We start from the raw sequence: 15170 nt of genomic DNA, 5'->3' as shown, positions 1-15170 counted from the left end.
GACACATATTACTTAAATACTAATTATTTTACTATTTGGTAATACTATAGAGATAAAAAAAAGTTAAAACTCATTATAATAATTAATAAATATTAAATAAGATAAATTCTAATTATTTTTGACTAATTATTTTGTTATCAAATATTTTTATTTATGACTTTTTTTTCTTTCATCGACCGGAAAAAGATAATACTACATTATTTAATAATAAAAAACTTTTTTAATTCCTAATAGATGCTGTTTTTGTTTTCCTTTGAATGGATTATATTTTAAAAACAAAAATAGTACATACACATTAAATATTACACACACACAGATATATATATTATTTTAGTTATTTTAAATGTGTATTTTATATTTTAATATATATTTTATACGAGTGATTAATTTAATAGTTAATTTATTATGTACACTTAATATAGTTATGAATGATTAAAGGTTGTAATTGTAAATTTTATGTTGACTATTTATTTTTTTGTTTTTGTACAATTTTTAGTTGAATATTATATTCAACTTTATAGAATTTTACAAGGTCTTGACTCGCCTGGTTCTCTATAAATTACATAGAATCTAAATTTCAGTCTTCTTCAGTTTTTTGTTCACCACAAATAAAAGAAAATAACATAGGAAGTACGCTTTTTTTTTCTTGTCATATTTCATTTTAATCTATCTATGATTGTATCCTAATGTTAGAGACTCCATTGGAGATGCTCATTATAATAATATTAGTAAAACTTGTTAAATTTTGTATTTTTACATAAAATAAATAAATAAATAAATAATCTATGTGTTTAGGACACATGTTACTTAAATACTAATTATCTTAATATTTAGTAATACTATAGAAATAAAAAAAGGCTAGAACTTGTTATAATAATTAATAAATATAAAATAAGATAAATTTTAATTATTTTTTACTAATTTTTTTTTGTTATCAAATATTTTTGTAAATTACTTTTGTTTTCTCATATTAGTTATGACCAGAAAAAGATAATGCTACATTATTTAATGACAAAAAACTTTTTTAATTCCTAATAAATGTTGTTTTTGTCTTTCTTTAAATGCATTATATATATATATATATATATATATATATATATATATATATATATATATATATATTTGTGTGACTTAAATGCATTCTATTTAAAAACAAAAATATTAAATACATTTTAAATATTAGTCATCAAATTAATGTATTAGACACTAAATTAATTAGTCAACACACACATATTATTTTAGTTATTTTAAATGTAAATTTTGTATTTTAATATATATTTGATATGAGTGATTAATTTAGTGATTAATTTTTTTATGTACACTTAATATAGTAAATTTATAAATTATATTCATGTAAGTTATTAATCGGTAAATGTATTAGAAAATTCAAAACGTTAGTTATGAATGACTAAAGGTTGTAATTGTAAATTTGTCTATTGACCAATTATTTTTTTTGTATAATTTCTAGTTGAATAGTATATTCAATTTTATATAGAATTTTATAAGGTCTTGACTAGTCTGGTTTTCTGTGAATTATATAGAATCTAAATTTCAGTCTTTTGTTCAACACAAATCAAAGAGAGTGATATAAGAGGTACGCTTATTTCTTTTCCTTTTCATATTTCATTTTAGTCTGTTCATAATTGTGTCCTAATCTTGAAAACTCAAGCTTTACAATTTTATCTTTGTCTTTTAACAAATTTGTTTTTCTTGTTTTGTGAAAAAAATTGATTATACATAAATACGGTTAAATCATATTATTCGAAACTTTTTTTTAAGTCAGATGTTTCATCCATTCTTAAATATATGTTTATCTTAAGGTATTATTCATACAAGTCTCTAAATTTAGCCAACAATTAAAAATTTCGCACCCATTCATAAGATAGGATCAAGTTTGGTCGGCTCAAATTGCCATCTCTATTAACATATACCTTAAGAATATTATAAAAAGAAATATTTTACATTGAAAATGCTCATTATAACATTATTAATAAAAATTGTTAAATTTTTTATTTTAATAAATATAAAATAAATATTAAAAATATAAACATTGTATTTTTTACATAAAATAAATAAATAAATAATCTATGTGTTTATGACACATGTTACTTAAATACTAATTATTTTACTATTTGGTAATACATAGAGATAAAAAAAAAGCTAGAATTTATTACAATAATTAATAAATAATTATTAAATATTAAATAAGATAAATTTTAATTATTTTTGACTAATTTTTTTTATCAAATATTTTCGTTTACTACATTTGTTTTCTCTCATAAGTTATGACAGGAAAAAGATAATATTACATTATTTAATGACGAAAAACTTTTTTAATTCCTAATAAATGCTGTTTTTCTTTTCCTTTGAATGCATTATATTTAAAAAAATATATAGTATATACACATTAAATATCAGTTAACACATGCGTGCGCGCTCGAACGCACACACATCTAAATTTCAATATTCTTCAATCTTTCAATTTTCTTAAATCTTTTGTCTAAATTTCAGTCTTCTTCTATTTTTTGTTCTACACAAATTAAAGAAAGTGACATAGGAGGTACGTTTATTTCTTTTCCTTGTCATATTTTATTTTAGTCTGTCCGTGATTGTATTCTAATCTTGGAGGCTCGTGCTCTACAATTTTATCTTTATCTTTTAACGAATTTTTGTTTTCGTTTCGTGAAGAAATTGATTATACATAAATACGATTAAATCATACTGTTCAAAACTTTTTTTCAAGTCAAATGTTTTATCCATTCTTGAATATATGTTTGTTTTGAATTTTACAAAAATTAAAGAAAGAACAATTGCTTCGGCACCATTTTAAAATTAGAGAGTACATTATCTTCTCATCATATGTATTATTGCATAATAGATCTTAGTTGTAATTTAAGAAAAAGTAATTTATCTCTGATTTCTGAATGATACTAAGTACTTGCCTTAAAAAATTTGTTGAAATGCGTTAAAAGTAGGTCAAAATTATCTTTAATAACAATAATTACTCTTTTTTATTATTTTAGTTGTATTCTCTTTCATCCATTAATTTTGGAGAATGATTGAAGAAGAAATCATAGTATTGAGAATATTCAATTCCATTGATTTGTGGAGAGGAAAAAAATTCTAAAAATGAACACTTATTTAAGAAGAAAAGAAGTGTATAAAGTCTTGGATCAAATACGATCATAAAGAAAATCTTCAGTTTCTCTGACTTGTTAATTCGTGTTTTTAAAAACTGAGTGTCTATCTTTAATTTTGTTACATTTTCAATCCTATGTTTTGATTATGGCCTAGTTCATTAAATGACATAAAAATTGACTGATCTAGGACTAGCAAGATTTAGAAATCTATGTGACATTAAGAATGAAATGTTTTATTATTACAAGAAGAATATTTCATTTATGAAGATGTTGTTAGCATACGCAGTTATATATATAGTTCAATCAATTTAAAATGCTTTATTTCTATATAATTTCTTTTACAATCTCATGCATTTGGCATATATTAATTAAGATTTTAATGGTTCATGCAGGATAAATTTTGAACAATGAAGGAGCGTGTGGAATCCAAGAATACCGATGCTAGAAACATCAATGATGTTCTATACTATGAGCTGTTGGTGAATATTTTTATGGCCTTTAATGTTGTAGAGCTTGCAACAGTATCAAGCGTGTGTAAAACTTGGCGTGAAGTTCGTAGTGACCCTAAACTTTGGTATAAGCTTGACCTTAGTGTACTCTGCTATAAGCCATTTAACGTACCCAGGATGCTAGGATCTTGGAGAGATTCAAGTGAAAGACTGACTAAAATTTTGAGGGGGATCTTAACTCAAAGCGAAGTAGGACACATTCGTTGTTTTGTGTTCAATTATTATACTTACTTAAAGGATGAACATTTGCTCCTTGTTGCTGAAAGGTAACACTTCTTTCAATTAATCTTGTGCTCAAATTGCATAATTATGTATGCTATATTATATACATAAAGTGTATGTATGTCTAAAGAATTATGATAGGTGACTGGTTTGAGGCTTTGAGCACTTCATTTGTGTGATTTGATAGGTAAAACTATTGAAGTAGAATTTTCTAAGATTTTTTTTATAAGTAGAGTATCATTCTATATTCAATGTTTGGGTTAAGTTTTAAAATTCTTTCTAACATTTAAATCATTCTATTTAAGTTCCTATAGTTTTAAAATTGTCTCAATGTTGTCCTGTCGTTAATAAGCTGTTAACAAAATTGACGGTTGGACGAAATTGAGACGATTTTAAAATGTTAGAAACTTAAATAGGCGAAAATGTTGAGAATTTTAATAAAATAAATTGCATTATAAATCTAAAATTTTTACTCATGCTTTTAGAATAGCTAATAGATAAACTTTCAGAAAAGAAAAAAAAAGACATGATATATATAATAAAGTATAAATTATATTTATTTTGTTTCTAATATACGAAACTTCTTTAATGTTTAATTTAATTGAATTTTATTTTTAACTTTTAAAAAATTTTAACTTTTTTCTTTTATAATATCAAGTTTTTACCACATAATTATTCAATTTATTTTTTAATTTTGTTGTTAGTCAAAAATAAATTTAATTAGAATGAAAGCAGGGACGGGCATTTGGGGGGGCAAGTGGAGGCCTCGACCCCAATTTTTTTTTTAAATTAATAGTAATAAGTTATTAAGTATGATTTAATTTTTTTTAAAAATTTATTTAATATTTAGTCTAGTATAAATAAAACTCTAGTTTAAGCCTGAATATTAATGATTTCTAATATCTAAAAAGTAAGTAAAAATATTAAAAAATCTAAAAAAGATATTATTACTAATATTTTTTAATCAAATAAAATTTTTTAGATCCCATAAAATGGATTCTTTTTCTTCCTGTGACGCTCTTTCTTAATTCATTTTGTATTAATTCTCTCTGGTTCAACTGCTACAACTGAAAGATCTTTTTTATCTATGAATATTGTGAAGACTTAGAAACAAAATAAAAGATGAGTTTCTTGTTAATTGTCTTTTAACTATATTGAAAAAATTACTGAAAAATTTGACACAGATTTTATTATCGATGAATTTTATTATACGAAGAATCGACCATTTCGTTAGTAAAAAGTACACATATATTTTTTGCACTTTAAAATATATTTTCTATCGGCATATTTTTATAATACATCTTATATTATATAATTTTTTATATAATTTTGTAATATTATATATGTTAATGGCCTTTTATAATAATATTTCTTGATCTGTTTCTGAATGAAAGTAATATGATTAAGAATAAAGTTAGATTAAAAAATAAATTTATTTAAAATAAAAATAATATAATTAAGAATAATTTATTTAGATATGATTAAAAAATAATTAAATAATTATGTATGTTGAAAAAAATTTAGAAAATTAACTAGGATATAACTAATTTAGAGCCAATTAATGAAAAAATAATTTTTATTTTTATTTTTAAAATTTGAAAATTAAGATAATAGGATTTTTTCAACTAATATTCTCTCTAGTGTCTTTAGATATTATTTCTAATAAGATAAAAACATAGAAGGGTATCAGAGGTTTGTTAGATTAAGAAAAGTCAAGTTGTAGAATATAAAGTTGTAGCGTCAGGATACAAAAGCTACGGCGGAACTTTTTATTCTTCAAGTTGGTAAATCTAGAATAATAAATTAAAATTTATGTATCTACAAAAGTCTTTCATGTTCAAATTAGTAATAATCTAAAATTAAAAGACATAAGAATTAGGAATAAATTAGACACTTTAAATATGTGTTAAATTATTTATTTATAGGATTTGAAAAAAGGATTTAAAAACAAATTGAATAAATTCATACAATATTTTACGTGAATATAATCATTATTTACCAACTTTCTCATTATTATTATTATTATTATTATTATTACTAATGTAAAGTTTTTCATGTATTATATTTTTTGGCAGGACTCCAAATCTAAAAATGTTAGTTCTACCTGCCATATGTAATTTATCAAAAGAAGCAATTGAACATGCAATTAGTTTATGGGTAGGGCTTGAATCCATCACAATTACCCGCATGATCAATCATAAGGACATTTTTCTTGCAATTGGCAAATACTGCAAAGGAATCACCAGTCTGAAATTCACTACTGGCTTCAAAATGGATCATGCTAGAGCCTTGATCGAACACACCCCAAATCTCAAGTTCTTGAACCTTCAATCCATAATAGTAAGCTCTAGAGCATTGTGCTGTGTGCTTGAGAACTTGAAGCATTTGGAGATTGTGAACCTCTGCCATAGTCTCATTATAGACAAGCCTGACACATCAAACCAGGTTATTTTGTACACTTTTTGCCAATCGCAACATCATCAGTGGCCGCTCCTCCACCGTTTGAGAAAGATTCTGACTTGTCAAAGTAATAACGGCTGTGCCATATGCAAGAATAGGATGGCGGGTCATAACTATCTGATCAAGAAGGCATTACATGAAGCCTTTGAATAAATTATATGATCATGAATGAAGAAGCTTCAAATAAATGTGGTTGTTTAAACATACACAATTTGAATTACTTTCATGGAAGTAGCTATTATGAATTACTGTTATTCTTGTTTTGGCATAAAGATATGAGTATCTATGTTGGATAATTTATATTCCTATATGCAAAATTAGTTGTTATATTCGGGAAAATGAAATAATCTTGCTAATATGTAAGAATGGCAATGGAAAAACGTGAGCATATATTTCAATACCATACATGTTCTGAATTTTAACTATCTATTCCATTACTATTCCTTCTATTATTTGTAAATATTTTATTTATTGTCTCAAATCTATATTCGTCACGAGTACTTTATAAATCCATATATATATGATCGTATTTATACTCATACTCATACTCGTTTAATCTTAACCGGCGTGATACATTTTGTCTTTGTTTTTATGACATCTCTCCTATATATGGTCTTACTTAAAATATAATTTCTGTCCTAAAAAAAATAAAGTGCTAAAATGATCATGTAAGTTACAATATAATAATTAAAATCATCAAACTAAATTACAAATTCTATTTAATCAGTCTTAAAAAAAATTTAAATTCATCAAATCGAATTTATCAAATTCAATAGTCTGTTTCATCAAAATTTAACTTTCGGAGGTGTGATACGACCACTACTCAAATCTACTCCATACCGAAATAACTATCATAAGGTCTTACTCATATTTATCCCTAAATTTAGCCAACTATTGAAACATTATAAGAAATTACTGAAATAGCAACTGATTTTAGCGACCAACAAAATCAATTGCTAATAGTGACCAATTGTTTTTTTATACAAAAAAAATGTTGGTCGCTAATTTCTAATTTAGCAATTGATTTAAAGACCACCACCAAAATAATTTTAGTTGGTCACTAAATTAGGAATTAGCGAGCGAATTTAGTGACCAATATTTTTTGGTAATAAAAAATTATATCAGTCGCAAAATCAATCGCTCATTAGCAACCGATTTAGAGACTAACATAAAAAATAGCTGAAAATTTGTTAGTTGCTAAATTGGTCGGTCTCTAAATCTGTTTCTAATAATAAAATTAATGACCAATTCAACGAATAAATAAAAAATAAGGTGATAAAGCAGTTGATCGTAAAAAACGGTCGCTAATTTTAACATTAGTGGCTGATTTAGTGACCAACATCAAAATAGGCTAAAAATTGTTGGTCATTAAATCGGTTACTAAAGAGTTGGTTTCTAAATCCGTCGTTGATGATAAAATTAATTACTAATTCAGCGACTAATTAAAATATAAGGGGATAAAGTGGTTGGTCGCTAAAATCGGTTGCTAATTTTATCACCAGTGACCGATTTAGCAACCAACATAAAAGATATGCTGAAAAATTATTGGTCTCTAAATCGGTTGCTAATCCATTAGCGACCTACACTACAAGAAAAATGTTGAGTCTCGTCAGATTTACCGTCGGTTTTACCATCGTCCCAGGGTTGACGACATAAACGGCGCTGGAAACTCGTTACTGACGGATTTTTTTCCATCCGACGCTAAGTACCAGTAGATTTTCTATCGATGTTTTCAATAGATTTGTCGAGACTGAGTTGACGATTACTGTCGGATTAATCCGATGGTAAGTTTGGTGCCATTTGAAGTGAAATAGCATCAAAACTACCGTCGAATTAATCCGACGGTATTATTTTTTAATTTTTTAAATTTTTTGGGCAATAATAAACCACAATTAGTAGTCAAATTAAGTTAACAAAATTATTAGTAAAAATATAAAATTAACAGAAATCAACAAATTATTTTGTTAAAAATAAATGGTCTGAAATACAAAGTAATGCCACAAAAGTATAGTACAATGAAATAGACAAAGAAAAAAAATAAAACCCCAACCTGTATAAATCCTGTAATCGTCATCGTCGCCGTCATGATCCCCCTATTGAAGCGGCAGAGAAGGTGCTGAGGTGGGTGCCCCACCAGCAGCGTTGCCGCATCTGCTATCGCAACTAATCGAGCTACTCCAGTTTCTCTGTTAGGACCAAGTTGATGGCAACGGCTCTTCCACGCGTGCAAGAGGGTCGTTGTACCTCTGCTCAGATTGCTTCATTTGCTGGTGAAGCTCCTGTGTCAGCTTCTGCACCTCATCCCTAAAGTCAACAACCTCCTAGGGATCGGCAAGGCTGGTGGCAGAGACAGAGGTAGAGAAAGCCACCAACGAGGACGAGCGGAGGCAACTGGTGAAAAACGAGCTCAACCCGAATCGACAATTATTGTGGGGCTCAGAGGTGGTCTTGCGCCAAATCTGGTTAGGATCTACCATTGACATTTCAGAGCCGGCTTCGTCGTTCCCACCAGGAGGCTAAGATTGCTGGGTCGCGGCCTCCAACCTCTGCGTCTAATCATTATGTGTGTCAAAGCACAAAGCTTACAAATGAGTAACAAGAAGATAAAAAAATACCCAATAATAGAGCTGGATTTCGAAGCAAATTTCTCCCTCTGCAAACCTCCAATAAAACTCTCTACCATTCAGAATGAAGAACAAGATGAGATAAAGCTACAATTCGATTTTCAGACCGATCTAACAGTGAGCAAATGAGAAACTATTGTTTAAAATCTGTTACACTGCATAAAAACAGGAATTCTGTTTTCTTCTCTTCTATCTCACTTTGTGGTAGGGATGGCAAAACTCTCTGAAGTGCGGAAACTACCTCAAATGGGGACCCAAAGACGGAGAATTTTTTCTGCGAAGATGGGGCCAAAATTCCTTCGAGGCACACGTGGGGACTCGAGCAGGGATCCTGCCCCATCTCCGCTTATCTTCGAATGATTAAATTTACTTAAATACCCTTTATAATTTATTTCTAATATAAATATTTTATTTATTTCACATACCATATATATATAAACCTAACCCCTAATTTCAAAAGTGTCTTCCCTTCTCTCCATAACACTACATCGTGCCACTCTCTAATCACCCCAGAAGGCCAAAACTCGCAAATTTCAATCTCACATAGCGTCACAACCATATCCTTCACCACTCCTGCTCAGTGCTCATCGTGTCGTTACCCCCTCACCACCTCATTATCTATGATCGCAGCGTCCTTTCCGTTTTCACCGCTACGTGACTGTGTCTTTGTATGTTGTAATAATGTTTTTTTATTTTTTATTAGAACTTTCATATAAATAATCAATATAGAAGGATGGAAAATGGGCCCTACTGAAAATGAAAATTCGCAAAAAATGAAGATGGAGGACAATATTCTTCCACGGTGGGATTGGGACAGGGACGGGAGAGCAAATCTAGAGCCAGAGACGGGGAGCGGGAAAGTATCCCCCGCCTCCATCTTGCCCCGTTGTCATCTCTACTTTGTGGCTGCTCTCTTTCACTCTCAAATTCCCCAAAAACTCTTATTAGAATAGTGACACAAGAGTACAAGAAAATACTAAAAAAATTAAATTTAGATTTCACAAAGAAAAAAAAAATCCAACAAATTAAACACTAATTATTTTACTTCTTTTGTTTTCTCTCATTAGTTGTGACTGGAAAAAGATAATGCTACATTATTTAATGATGAAAACAAATTAAATTAGTTTTTTAATTCTAATAAATGCTGTTTTTGTTTTTCGTTGAATGAATTATATTTAAAAACAAAAATGGTATATGCACATTTAATATTAGTCACCAAATTAGCCTTTATATATATATTATTTTATTTATTTTAAATATATTTTTTATATTTTAATATATATTTTTTACGGATAATTAATTTAATGGTTAATTTTTTATGTGTATCTAATATAATTAATTTATTAATTGGTATGTATTAAAACATTCAAAAAGATAGTTATGAATGACTAAAGGTTGTAATTGTAAATTTTTCGGTTGACCAATTATTTTTTTGTTTTCGTACAATTTTTAGTTGAACAGGATATTCAATTTTATAGAATTTTATAATGTCTTGACTGTTCTCTATAAATTACTTAGAGTTTAAATTTCAGTCTTCTTCTGTCTTTTGTTCACTACAAATCAAAGAGAGTGACATAGGAGGTACGATTAATTATTTCTTTTTCTCGTTATATTTATTTTAGTTTGCCCATGATTATATCCCTAACTTTGGAGACTCGAGCTTTACAATTTTATCTATATCTTTTAAAAATTTTACTTTTTTGTTTCGTGAAGAAATTGATTATACATAAATACTGTTAAATCATATTGTTCGAAACTTTTTTTCAAATCAAATGTTTCATCCATTTTTGAATATATGTTTATATATGTTTATTTTGAATTTTACACTAATTAAAAAAAAAGACAATTGTTTCGCCATCATTTCAAAATTTGAGGGTACTTTATCTTCTCATCATATATATTGTTGCATATTAGATCTATTTTGCACATTTTTTAATGGTTTTTCTTTTTTATTTTTTTCAAAAGCTCAAAAGTAAAAATAAAAGATACATGAATAGTTATATATATAACACGTCTCTTTACGTACGAGTATCTTTTTGAATTTGTGTGATTTTTTTTAAATTTCTTATCTCTTTTTAGATTTGTGTGAATTTTTTCTGAATTTATTTTATAAATTTTTTTATTTATCTTATACTAATTTTTTTTTTGGGTTTGACAAAAAATGAACTCTAAAACTTTCAATCATAGAAGTTAGGATATTATGTGATGAACCACTTTGTTTTAAGTTTAAATTATTAGAAAAAGACATATAAATAATTATATATGCAATATTTAATACATGAAATAATCATATACATGTAATCAATCCAACACAAAGTTAAAGTTTTGATAAAAATAAACTTTTGAAACATACATTAAATATACTTTATAGGATTTCGCAAGTATTTTTCGAGTTCTAAAGTTATATACGAAAGAAAATGTTATGATAAATTAATTAAAGTTTAATTTAAAATAATCAATCTCATTAGGTGAATAATGAGATATGCGAACAACGTGAACAACAGACTATATATTTCAAGTTCACTAATCATTCAAAACAAGGATTATATCCCATTACTTCAAAATTTGAGTTTTAAAATTAAAATTAACTTTTTTTAACCTATTATTTAGGTTGTTCAAAAAAAGTGTTATTCTTCCTATATCTTCTCTATTTGAAAATATATTATGATGCACGAACATTAACGGGACACGATATGACACTAGACACGCCGACACGCGAATTTTAAAATCTTATAAGACACGGAGACATACATACATATAAAATATAAAATATTTTTTAGATAAATCGTAATGATATTTTGATATTTTATTGATATTAAATCATAAATTAATTTTTTAATTATTTTTAATGTCTTATTTCAATTATATAAAATATTTAAAATATTTTTTTGTTTTAATAAATAATAATATATACTATTTCTAAATTTATTTTAAGAATATATGTTAAGAATAAGATTGAACATGTTGATACGTGATGGTATTTAGGCGTGTCCAGGTGTGTCCGATTTTTTTTTATTTTTTATTAAGACACGGTTAGATACATTAGACACGCGTATCGGACAAGTGTTGATGAGTGTCGTGTCCAAATTATGTCCGACACATGGATACGTTAACTTAGTGAAGTATCTGTGTTTCATAGATAATATATAAGAAAAAATAACTTACCTCTGATTTCTGAATGATACTAAGTATTTGCCTTAAAAAAAATTGTTGAAATATGTTAAAAGGTAGGTCAAAAATGATCTTAATAACAATAATTACTCTTTTTAATTATTTTAGTTGTATTCTCTTTCATCCATTAATTTTGAGGTATGATTGAAGAAGAAATTAATATTCAATTCCATTAATTTGAGCATAAAAAATTTTAAAAAATGAACACTTTTGAGAAGAAAAGAAGTGCATAATACAAAGTCTTGGGTCAAATATGATCATAGAGAAAATCTTCAATTTCTCTGACTTTGTTAATTCGTGTTTTTAAAATTTGGGTATCTACACGACATAAAAATTAACTGATTTATGACTAGTAAGATTCAGAAATTTATGTGACATTAAGAATGAAACCTTTTATTATTACGAAAAGAATATTTCATTTATGAAGATATTCTTATCATACGCAGTTATATATGAAGTTCAATCATCAATTTAAAATGCTTTATTTCCATATAATTTCTTTTACAATCTCATGCATTTGACATACATTAATTAAGGTCTTAATGATTCATGCAGGAAAACTTTTGAACAATGAAGAAAAAGTGTGTGAAATCCAACAACACCGATGCTAGAAACATCAATAATGTTCTATACTACAAGTTGTTGGTGAATATTTTCATGGCCCTTAATGTTGTGGAGCTTGCAACAGTATCAAGAATGTGTAAAACTTGACGTGAAGCTCGTAATAACTGTAAACTTTGGCATAAGTTTAACCTTAGTGTACTATACTATAAGCCTTTTAACCTACCCAACATTCTAAGATCTTAGAACCATGAAGATTCAAGTGAAAGAATGACAATTAAAAGTAGGACATATTCTCTATTTTGTGTTCAATTTCTATGCTTACATAAAAGACGAACAGTTGCTCTTTGTTGCCGAAAGATAACACTACTTTCAATTGTTTGTGCTCAAATTATATAATTATGCTATATTATATTTATATACATAAAGTGTATGTATGTCTAAAAATTATGATAGGTGACTGGTTTTAAACACTTTGTTTGTGTGGTTTGATAGGCATAATACTATTCAAGTAGAATTTTTTTAAGATGTTTTTTTATTTATATTAATAGGAGATGAGACTAATTTTTTTTTTTGGACAGTAATAATATAAGATTTAGTTTTTCAACTAATATTCTCTCTAGTGTCTTTAGATATTATTTCTAGTAAGATAAAAATATAGAAGGGTGTGAAAGTATATAGATTAAGATAACTTCAAGTTGAGTGTAGAACATAAAATTCTAACAGCAGGCTATGAAGTTGCGGTAGAATTTTTTATTCTCCAAGTTAGTAGATCTAGGATAATAAGGTATATCTGTAAAAGATTTTGACACTCAACTCAGTAATAATTTAACACTAAGAGATATAATTAAGAATTAGGAATAGATTATATACTTTAAACGTGTTAAATCATTTATTTATAGTGTTTGAAAGAGAAATTTAAAAAGATTCAAATAAATTCATACAAAAATCTATGTGAATATAATCATTATTTACTAATTTTCTCATTTTAAAGGATTTAAATTATTTATTATTATTATTATTATTGAGGTAAAGTTTCTTATGTATTATATTTTTGTGCAGGACTTCAAATCTGAAAAGGTTAGTTTGACCTGCCTTATGCAACCTATCAAAAGAAGCAATTGAACATGCAATTAATTTATAGGGAGGGCTTGAATCCATCACAATTACCTGCATGATAACCAATCATGATGAGATTTTTCCAGCAATTGGCAAATACTGCAAAGGAATCACCGAATTGAAAGTCACTAGCTGCTTCGAAATGGATCATGCTAGAGCCTTGATCAAACACACTCCAAATCTCAAATTCTTGAGCATTCAATCCATAATAGTGAACTTTAGAGCATTGTGCTGTGTGCTTGAGAACTTGAAGCATTTGAAGATTGTTAACCTCTAACATAGTCTCATCATGGACAAGCCTGACCCATCAACCCAACTTGCTTTGTACATTTTTTGCCAATTGCAAAATCAATGGCCGATCCATTGTTTGAGAAAGGTTCTCTTTTGTCTAAGTAAAAGATGTGTCATATGCAAGAATAAATTTAAGACAATCGCCCTTATTTCAATCGCAACTTAACTATGCTGACAAAACTCATAAAACTCAGATTTTGTAGCGGCAGCGTCAAATCTGACCATCCTTGCAGCAGTCACAGCCTCTAAGCACAGCACGCAAGAATCATAGTTCAACCCTAAGCCATTAACGTCACATAAAACTCAATAATCTATAACAGAACAGCAATAAAGATGGATTTTCAGAGCAAAAAGACTTATTGTACCATGAAAAAACCAAGAACAGAGTAACCGCAGCCCTAACGGCTAACCCCGACGACGCTTCCTGGCGACCAAAGGCGCGACCACCACCACGGCAGCACCTCCAAGGGTGGCGGCCATGGCAGCAGAAACGGAGATGGATCTAACGGCGATGGAGCTCCACGGCGAGTCAGCAGCGACGATAACTCCTCCCTCACCCCTGCATCGCGTCTCTCACTCTCTTTGTTTCGTGCAATGGTGGCAGCTTCGAGCTTGATGGCGGCGCACGATTACGGCGATGCAACGGCCACGTCGAGCTGGACGCGAACAGTCTCCCTCAAGCGGTGGCGACCGGATGCGAACGGCCTCCCTCTCTCTGCGGACTCTCTCTCTCTCTCTCTCTCTCTTCGTGTCTTGATGGCCCTCTCTCCGTGATTCTGCTTTCGATGGTGGCTCAGTCGTAGTGACCGGTGATGATGCGCAACAGAGGTGGCGCGACGATGGCTGGTGTCGGCACGGTACCCTATCTGGGAAGGTGATACGTGGTCAAGAGGACATTTTCGTCATTTTAGAGCTAAGGGGCGGAGTGGTAATCTCGTCACTTTCAAAGATTTAAATACTAGAAGAATTATACCATACCAGTCTTAGACATCAAGAAGACTAAGAGTGTCTTAAAAACAGTGGTGCTGAAAGGCGACAACTCATAACCCCCATTGGGCTAAGGCAGGACAACA

At 28.5% G+C, this 15170-nt stretch overlaps 1 protein-coding gene across 1 annotated transcript; it reads left to right on the top strand.

Annotated features, from left to right (window-relative positions):
* The first annotated feature begins 3547 nt into the window (after positions 1-3547).
* LOC130975570 (F-box/LRR-repeat protein At3g48880-like) lies at positions 3548-6484 on the top strand. The gene is made up of 2 exons (XM_057900342.1): positions 3548-3915; positions 5947-6484. Exons 1-2 carry the CDS (start codon positions 3548-3550, stop codon positions 6482-6484), a joined length of 906 nt encoding a protein of 301 aa, XP_057756325.1.
* The last annotated feature ends 8686 nt before the right edge of the window (positions 6485-15170 follow it).

Source organism: Arachis stenosperma, chromosome 4 (assembly GCF_014773155.1).
Source record: "Arachis stenosperma cultivar V10309 chromosome 4, arast.V10309.gnm1.PFL2, whole genome shotgun sequence".
NCBI lineage: Eukaryota > Viridiplantae > Streptophyta > Magnoliopsida > Fabales > Fabaceae > Arachis > Arachis stenosperma.
This window is presented reverse-complemented; position numbering and strand designations above follow the sequence as displayed.